The sequence below is a fragment of the Leuciscus leuciscus genome (assembly GCF_965113295.1).
Source record: "Leuciscus leuciscus genome assembly, chromosome: 21".
Taxonomy (NCBI): domain Eukaryota; kingdom Metazoa; phylum Chordata; class Actinopteri; order Cypriniformes; family Leuciscidae; genus Leuciscus; species Leuciscus leuciscus.
In genome coordinates, this window is record NC_138745.1 from 1,718,909 (window position 1) to 1,728,761 (window position 9,853).

A 9,853-nucleotide genomic window follows, 5' to 3' on the forward strand; every position below is an offset into this window, starting at 1 on the left:
TGGCGATGAAACACTATAGATCGACATCATCGTCTTCACAGATTCACGTTTTTGCTGTTTACACGGAGACCGTTTTCAAAAACGTGCACTTTGAAACGTGCAGTTTGCGTTTTCAGGCGCCCAAAACGCTGTTGTCGTGTAAACAACGGCCAAAACGCATACATTTTTTAAGTTTTTAGTTGAAACCGGTGTCGTGTAAACAGCTTCTTATTTATGTAGCGCTTTTCACAATACACATTGTTTCAAAGCAGCTTTACAGAAAATCATGATGTTAATGTTTATAATATCTTAATATCTTCAGACCCTAGAGTAGCATTCAGCAGATTAGAGCTGGACGATGATATAGTTACGTTTTGGGACGATATAAACAATCAAGCAGTCGAGTATATATCAATTTATGTGACTATACTATGAAAACTTGTTTCGGCCACAGAATAAAAAAAAGGAAATTGTGCGTTTATATCTCACAACAAATGGGGGGCATGCTATTTTTGGGGATCACACAGAAATCTTACAGGATTTACTGGATGCAAGTTTATAAAACGAAATCCAGTATTTTTAACCAGATGTTCCTGACTTTCAAGCTCTTCCTCATGCGGATGCCACACATTTTTCCCGAGGGTGTTGAACTTCACGCAGATAAGAGCAAGACTCCACCTAAGACTAGAGGAAAAACACCTCTGAGAATAACACTTGATGTGGCAATGTGTTTCACACAGAGGTGGACAGTAACGAAGTACATTTACTTGAGGACTGTACTTAAAGGGATGGTTCGGAGTTAAATCAACCTAGGGTCCTTTGCACCATGACCTCGAGCCAAACACCCCCCAGAAGCTTTTTTTTTTTTTCTTGGTTGAACATTATTAAAGTTAGAGCTTATTTAGAGATATCAGCCGGATGTCTTAGTGCAGGCGCTAAAGGATCCAAGGCTGTATCTGGTAAATTACCGCACCAATAATGCCCAGAATGGCACCAAACTTCTAAAGTAGTACAAATAGGTTCTGTACTCATAAAACGAGGCATTGGAAAGTGTGTAAGTACATCAGGAGTTTATTTAATTAACACTTGCCTGACGGCTCATGCTACCGCTAACCCGGACGTCGACATCACTTCAGTGGTTTGGGAAAAGCATGTAAAAGTCCTGGCAGAAAGCGATCATAATGATGTAGTGTAACGACGCCCAGTTCCAGGAATGCACTAATATTTTGTTGATAGTACCAGTTCGCAACAATTATTAGTTAACACTAAGTTGTCAACACTTCGGAAAAAATAAAAATTTGTCGTTACACTTCATCCTTAAGCATCGCTTTCTGCAGGACTATTACGTGCTTTTCTCAACTCACCTAAGTGACCTCGACGTCCGGTTAGCGGTAGCATTAGCCCTTTGAGTACACTTTTTGAGTATCTGTACTTCACTTGAATATAATTATTTTCTGGGAACTTTTTACTTTAACTTCACTACTTTTGAAAGTTATACTTTTTACTCCACTGCATTTCTGTCAAGGTCCTCCTCGAGTAGAGAGTCACTCATAACGTTAAGGCCCGTCCACACGGAGACGCGTATCGCTGTATACGTATACATTTTTTATCGTATTGGCGTTTCGTCCACACGGATCCGGCGTTTGCGGAGACTGAAACCGCTATTTTTTTAAACCGGGTCCCAAGGTGGATAAATCTGAAAACGCCGCCCTTGCGTTTTCGTGTGTACGGCCAATCCGTACATTTTGTGAAACGATGATGTCATCACACCAAGTGTCAACTAGTCAGACACCGTTAAGTCACAGCAACTACATTTATGGTTTTTCATATTGTTCAACAAAGTTCTTGATTAAAAAAGAAAAAAGAAAAAAAGAAGCTACTGTGCCTAATATTATTGTTGTATACAGCGCGCAAGGTTTATGCGCGAGCTCCAAGTCTTCTTCTCCGTTTTTAGTGTATGTCTGTGGCAGAATTACAGCGCCACATACTGGTCTGGCATGTATACTACATCGTTTTGAGTCGGTTTCAGTGGTTTCGTGTGTACGCAGATATTTCTTGAGACGACGCCGTGTTTACGGATTTTTTTTTTTTGAACGGGAAAAAAAAATACCGGATAGGGAAAGCTCTGGCTTCGTGTGGATGTGGCCTAACAGGGGAGGATTTTTTTTCCATCTCTAGTAAAACGTGATTGGTGACAGACAGCCTATCAGTAATCACTCTTGTAGTGTCACATGTCATGAAGTTCAGCGATTTCCAATCATTTGAACACTAATCAACTGGTGGCAAATAAACGAAGACAGATCCTCCGCGCATGCGCGCATCCATGGCAAGTTTTTATAGACCACTTGATTCAAATGTGCATGAATGGATACACATAGATGTGTACTTCTTTTGTTGGGTGGTAGGACTGTTAAATAAATTTTTTAAAATTCAATGATCATGGCTCTTTTTTCTTCTTTTTTTTTTGTCAATTCAGTTGTTTAATGTCTATAAGACCTTATTATGCGCCAGAGAAATGAGGGCGCCGCCATCTTTAGAATATTGTCTTTGAACTTCCGTTTTTGCGGTCGCTCTGTATATCTCTATGCCATTGCTGTCCAGGAGTAATTAGCTTTTGAAGAGGATTTACTTAATGTAAAGTTAACTAAAGTTATCATGAGGACTGTAATGTTTAAAGCAGATGTCTTAACAAATGTCAGTAGACCGGGAAGATTTTAAAACGAGCCGTTCATTCATAAATACGCAAGATTGTTGTGAAAATACAGACCGGAAGTGAAACGAGCGCAGCGCTAAAAAGGGGCGGAGCTACATAAGGTCTATATAAAGCTCCTATTTCCACCGATACTACAAACTAGTATTATTCACTAGGTTGCTTCAGAGGCATAAGGTACTGTAAGTATTACATACAACAATGCAACAATAATAAAACAATGCATTGACATTTACTTTTTGATACTTAAGTGCTTTTAAAAAACGAGTATTTCTGTACTTTTACTTAAGTAAAAATCAACTTTTACTTGTTACGGAGTAATATTTGACCAGTACTTTCACTCAAATAAAGTCCCTTTCACACAGAGATTCCGAAAAATACATGGATAGTAATGTGTAATCCCGGGATTGTTTGATTTTGGTTCATTCACACTGCCAGTGATTTTCCGGAATCTGTGTGTTGTGTTGTGTTGTGTGTTTAGATGGACACTGGCGATGAAGAGGCACACACAGTATATGAAGATCTGACCGTGCCCAGATTCTGACCCGTTACTGACCTTGATGAATTACTTTCACTAGAGTACAGTGTGTCTCTGGAAGAGCTTGCTGGGAAAGATCCTTCTGTTGTGGTAAAGTGACTTGGCACTGCCTGCAGAATGGCACTGACTAAGGTTTGTCCGTGTGCCAGGACAGATTTTTCCAAAACAACGTTGGAATGCTTGTGCTTTACTATAGAATAATTCCCTTTTAAAGACACTGGCGACGGATCAGAAGGAGGCTGGAAACTGTCTAAAGTTCATCTACATTGCAAACAAATGGCCTTGTTTTACAGTACAAATATCTAAACATTCTTAAATCAAGATATATTTACATTTAAGCAAAACGAATGAAGATATTAAGTCTTGTTTACTGAAAAATGTATGGGTTTGACCCCACTGGCAGATATTATTTTCTCGTTTTAAGCATAAACACTTCAGAAAACAAAACATAATATCTTCAATCATGTTGCTTCTCAAGTAAATGTATCTTGATTTAAGAATGTTTAGATATTTGTGCTGGACAATATCTTACAATCTCAGGAAATGCTTTCAATATAGCCTGGAATGCTCCTCATATTTATGAATTATGTTGGATTTTCCATTGCAATATTCTAGATCTTTTCTTTTCTGCCCTTTAACATATATATATCCTATACCCTACAGGTTTGGAGTCACGCCAGACAATAACAGTTGGAGTTATCTCTTATCTCTTCAACCAAACCTGTCAAGCCTATGGTACACACTACACAAACACATCATCCACCTCGAAGACAAACATGTGATATGCTTAAGTTGCTACCAAAATAATTCACACTGCCAAAACATACTTGAGATAAGCAGATGGAGCTCTATCTGCGTCCACGCTGGCATCAGCGAAGGCTCGAACTGCAGTATTAAAAATAAACAAGCGCACATTGTGAAGGCCATGATCTCACACAGGCTTTGCACTTCAGCTGCAAAAACAAAGTGTCCATTTGAAGCTTAATTGCAGCGTCCACAACAGCAATAAGCCTCTCACAGCAATGCAATAAGAGGGAGCACGAGTGATTTGTTTGCAACCTTTACCACGTTTGGGACACGACTTCTAACACGGTCGAAAAATCATACGCAGTTCGGAGAGGAAATGCCATTTGATCGCTGGTTTTAGTTGTGACATGGAAGCAGGAATTAATGAGACAGTGAATCAGCAAAAGTGATTATTAATCTTTTAAAGGTCACTTGTGCCGCACCTCACTGAATGTAGACACTCATTCATGCACTGCAATGTTTGGAATTTGCTAAATGTATAGAAACTGAAGTCAGCAGGGCAGGTTTTCATTGTGTCCAAAAGAAAGATTCTGCAAGACAACATTTTTTGGGTCATTATTGGCGCCAGTCCATGTTTAGTACAGCAGGATTAAAGAAGAAGGAAGAAGGTCACTTTCAGAAATCAGAAGATCTAATATGAGAATCTTCTTCCTTACTAGAAGCCATTTTGTGCTTCAGATTTGGCAAACATTTTGAATCATTTTCTCACCTGTGAAAGTCTTGGCGTGTTAAATTAGTGAGGAAACTAACGTAGGTCACCATAAAAACACAGATATATCACTCATGTTGAGATACTCATGAAGAATTGACGGGGAAAAAGAAAAGACGACCAGTGGTATTCTTGCCTAAATTGTCTTTTATTGAAAAAGGCCAGGGTGCAAATGTCAAATAAAAAAAGAAAAACAAAAATAAGACAAGCATATTTCAAGCATTTTAATACAAACTTAATATAAACTATTTCAGTCCCTCTTGACATGTAAGACACTGACTCAAAATACTTTGTTATACCATATTTTATCAAGTATTGCACAATGTAGGTACAAAATTAATATATACGATTACATTGTCCATAATATAGCAAAAATCTGTTTAACTCTTAACAGAAAATACAACTCTTTTTGTTTCAAAAAAGCAAATATTCCTACACTGAAATTCCAACACTAAGGAATATTCTGTACACAATCTTTAGAATTTTTGATCAATTTTTTTTTTTTTTTTTTTTTTTTTTAAAGATGAATTTCTTTAACAATAAAAAAAAGAAAGACAAAAAAAAACAAAATATATTATAACATAAAGCTTCTGCAGCCATCACAGATCACTGGAGTAGTAAAAAGATATAAATGCAATACCATGTTGTAGAAACAATATATATACTCTGATATTTTACAAACTCTGTACTCAATTAAATTATACAATTAGAAAAAAGACCACGTAACCCCAGATATATATGCATTAGTGCCAATTCCTTAAAAATCAGCCAAGTCTAACCAACTTTTAAAATACTGTAAGAGGCCAGAACTTGAACTTCTGTGTTTGTATGTTTTTTTTTACCAATGTTTTAAAGTTTTTTTTTTTCCTCCAAAAGGTTGTAAAAAAAAATCGTTTTTTTGCTTTATTGGCAAAAAAGGAAAAAGAAAACATTGACGCTGCTGTTGACCAAGCTGTGTGTGTGTGTGTGTGTGTGTAACACAAGCTTTTCAGTACAAACTCAAGGGGGCATAAAAAGAGATTAGGAAGAAATAAAATAAAATAAAATAAAACACCCTTGGGCTCATGCGCTTATCAGTGACTAATAATAAAGATCTTCGATTTCCACATCCACAGTTGTGCGTCTTTGCCTCGCGTTTTCCTTTTGCCGACAATCCTCCCATTAGTTAGCCATGACCGGCTGGAATTGCTGGTTTGAATACTGCATGTTTCCCAGACTGAAGCTCAAGCCATCCATGAGAGACTTGTCGTTGATGTTCCCGTACGCGGTGAACACGTCGAAGGCATTGCTGTACGGCTGAGGGCTGATGGCGTTCTCGCTCGGGAAGCTCCCTTGTCCTTGAAGGTTTGGGAACACGAACTCCTTGGCGTTGGGAGACAAAGCTGACGCTTTTTGTTGCGAACTTCCAAGGCCGAATCCATAGAGCGAATGCATGGAGTTGGAAATGGCTTTTTGCTTGATTAGGTTGTTGACGTTCAGGCCTAGGTTGGTGGGAGAGTTGCGGGTTGCCTTCCCACCGTTACGCCCACCGTTCTTCATCTTGGTGGAGCCAAACTTGGTGGCGGCGAAGGACGCGGTGGTGAAAGTTAAAGGCTGATTGGATCGTGGCATGAAAGTCGGGCTAACGGATGCCGATTGGCCGAACGGTGGCGGCGATGGCGAACTCGACTCTGAGGACACGCCCACTGGATCAGTGATTGGCATGAAGACCTGAGCCTCCGGGTTAAAACTGTTTCTGATTTCTTTGTCCAACTCAGAGCCGTTTTCGCCGTTATCGTCCACGTATAGCACCTTAACCGCTCCCTTCTCGCCGATCTGGTAGGAGACCTCGAAAGGGTCGATCCAAACGCTGAGATCCTGAGGCAAGTTGTTCCGAACGTCTTCGATGTCCAACCCGCTTTCTTTGGCTGCTTCCTCAACGACCGGATCTACTTTCTCACCCACATGTATACACCTAAACCCGGATCCTTTGTATGGCTTGTCTGGGTACCAATGTCCTTCGTATTTCTTCTTCAACTGCCTCTCCAACTCTTCGCCGAATATGTTGACTCGTCGTCGTGGGAGTTTGTTGTACAGGTACGAAATTATGAAGTTCAGCGCTACTTGGATTTCAAGCTGCATAGCTGTGTGTCTGTGCCGTCTTTATACTCGAGTGCTGTAAAAACCTCCAAGGCAGTAGCGATCGGTGCTGGCGGACGAGGAAACGCTTGTTGATCCACTGGAAAATCTCCTTGAAGGGGAAAGAGAGGCAAGGTATTCAGCTGTGAAGAGCAATAAACCATGAGCTATTCAATCACAGCCTACATAAAAAACACTACTGATGGAGTGGCAGACGTTCATTAAAGGCCACAAACGCATTTCATAAATCACTGAGACACAAGTAAAATGGTTTAGAGCGATACAATCGGGTTAAATTTGTGTAATCCATTGCGTTTTGCATATCATAGGCCTGGGGTTTTAAAGGAGTGCTTGGAAGTTTAGAGAAAAACATGCAAATATGTTTGCTTGAAGGGTTAATTCACCCAAAAATGGAAATTATCCTGTATTTTTACTCGCCTCAAGACATCCTAAGTGTATGTGACTTTGGCTGAAAGAAGAAACACAATAAATAAAAAAATCCTGGCTCTTCCAAGCTTTATAATGGGAGTGAATGGGAGAGATTTTGAAGCCCAAAAAAAAGCGCATCCATCCATCATAACAGTAATCGACACGACTCCAGGGGTTAATAAAGGCCTTCTGAAGCGAAGCCATGTTTTTTGTAAGGGAAATATCCATATTTATAACTTTATAAAGTGTAATCACTGGGTGTAACAGCCGTACATGAGTCTAGCTCCGGCTAAAGAGTGACCTCTGACCTGACGCATGACCTCTGACCCGACACATGATGTATTGATGGAAGCACAGAGGATAGAGCAAAATAAAACACTGGTCAATGTGGAGCTTGAGTTTGTTTGAACCGCACGAGGTCGTCGACTCTCACCTGAGCCAACGTTACACCTTCATCCTACATCATGCATCGGGTCAGAGGTCACGTGTCGGGTCAGAGGTCACTCTTCTGCCAGAGCTAGACTCACATATGGCCATTACCGGAAGCCAGTGACTATAGTTCATAAAGTTATAAAGATGTATATTTCTCAAACAAAAACATGGCTTTGCTACAAAAGGTAATTATTACTGTTATGATGGATGGATATGCTTTTTTTTCCACAGGTACCATTCACTCCCATAATAATGCTGGGAAGAGTCAGGATATTTTTTTAATATAACTCCGTCTTTGGCTGAAAGAAGAAAGTCATACACTCCTAGGATGGCTTGAGGGCAAGTCAGTTATGGGATCATTTCCATTTTTGGGTGATCTAACTCTTTAAATAAGAAAATTTATTAAATATACATTTTATTTAAATAAGCAGCTAGTGCAGTAGGAAAAAAAATATTCCCATTTATTTTGAATTCTTTCACAGTATAAATTCCATCTATCTATCTATCTATCTATCTGGGGGTCCCTCGCACGAGGATGATCACGTTTGGGGGTCTGTAGCATCTAAAGGATTGAAAACCACTGTTCCAGGGAGATTACATAACACGGATTCTCTTCCCTACTTTATTCCGTCAACTGTTGCGTAAAAACGCCTTTATGTGAATATAGGGCGTTTGAACACAATGCGACACATTGCGCAACAGATCGGCGATCGGATTTCCCGAAGATCGCGACCAATAGCGTGTCGCCCTGCTCGGGGTGTGTAGCCCTGGGAGAATTAGTCATCTATTGTACACATATAATTATAAAAGGCAGGCTTACATTCGATAATACAACCAGGAGCTTTGATATTCAGTGGTTAAGACACGAATCAAGGGAAAACATATGCGTAAAATAGTGCGTTTGGGGATCGTAATTCCGACAAAAACAGACGTCGGTTATTGCGTTGCAAACGAGCGTTCGATTCAAATGAGACACTGCCATGATTATTATGAATATGGATGGGAATATTCTGGACGCTGTGTTGAAATGACTGCAAACGCGTACACAGATCAGCTCAATCGCGTTGGATAAGCCTTTAACAAAATAAATGTCGAATCAAAATGTGGATTTGAATGAACTTTGACACTGTAAATGTGTTGGGATTCATAACACAAACAGCGTGAACACACTCACATGATCGCAGGCTAGATTAAACGAATTCATGATGAAAAAGCAATCGCTTATAAAGCACATCCAAGGTCTCAATCCAAGCAGACAACCAACATCTGAGTTAATCGGTGTCTTAAAGCGACAACGCACTTAAATATATATAATACTTGCCTTCCAAACGACATGCGATCTTTCCCTGGAGCACAAAACGATGATTTTAGGGACTGACAGCCTCGAACATTGACTTATAATGCATTTTCTTTCCATACCATACAAGTGAATGGACGCTGTCATTGTGCCTAACGCCTCCTTTTGTGTTCCACCGAGGTCTAAACAACATTATTTCCGAGTTAAACTACTGCTACAGCTTTAAGGCAGTGACATCGAGACACAACGATATGTATTAACCCTCAGCGAAACGACACATCATGAATGTTCAATGGCAAAAATACTTACATTAAACGACCGTGTTTTTCTCTCAGGGTTGGGCTTCCGCTTCAGTTATCGAAAAGATTATTCCAGTTGGGGTTGCATTAATAGGATTACTTGTTTGTTCTTCGGGTAATTGTGTTATTATTATTTATTTTTTGGAGTCTGTCGTCAAGCAATCCGACTCCCCACTGCCTGGGAGTTTTTACAACTCTGCCCTTTAAACTCCTGACTGGATCTCCTTTATAGCGCTCCTCCGCCACGGACAGGTTGGGGGCGGTGATGCGGTTTTCAGAGGTCAAAACCCCAGCGACGTTTACGATTGGACGAACGCGCCTTCGTCATATATTTGCCTCCGAATTCTCCGCGCTGATTGGCTTTGCTCTAACGTCAATAATCAAAGGGACCCGCCCCTCGACCAATGAACGAAAAATACATTCACGGCTGGCGTTTCTATGTTATGTTTCAAGTGTTTTCCTCCCACACGCAGGAGATATAAACACAATAATACTGCATGCTTTATTATGTTAATCTGATTTATCGAGACGCCTC

General features: G+C 40.0%; 1 protein-coding gene and 1 long non-coding RNA gene across 3 annotated transcripts; one reads left to right on the top strand and one right to left on the bottom strand.

Annotated features, from left to right (window-relative positions):
• The first annotated feature begins 486 nt into the window (after window positions 1-486).
• On the top strand, window positions 487-5,313 carry LOC309485405. Its single transcript, XR_014201178.1, has 2 exons — window positions 487-1,544; window positions 2,138-5,313. It is a non-coding gene; the product is annotated as an uncharacterized lncRNA (long non-coding RNA).
• Window positions 4,873-9,530, bottom strand: tob1b (transducer of ERBB2, 1b). 2 transcript variants are annotated; one of them, XM_082152187.1, is made up of 2 exons: window positions 9,329-9,530; window positions 4,873-6,973 (listed from the first exon to the last, which is right to left on the bottom strand). In XM_082152187.1, exon 2 carries the CDS (start codon window positions 6,862-6,864, stop codon window positions 5,905-5,907), a length of 960 nt encoding a protein of 319 aa, XP_082008313.1. In that variant the 5' UTR covers window positions 6,865-6,973; window positions 9,329-9,530; the 3' UTR covers window positions 4,873-5,904. The 2 variants fall into 2 exon arrangements, with proteins under 2 accessions (XP_082008313.1, XP_082008314.1); XM_082152188.1 differs by having other exon boundaries at window positions 4,873-7,004.
• Window positions 9,531-9,853: the final 323 nt, after the last annotated feature.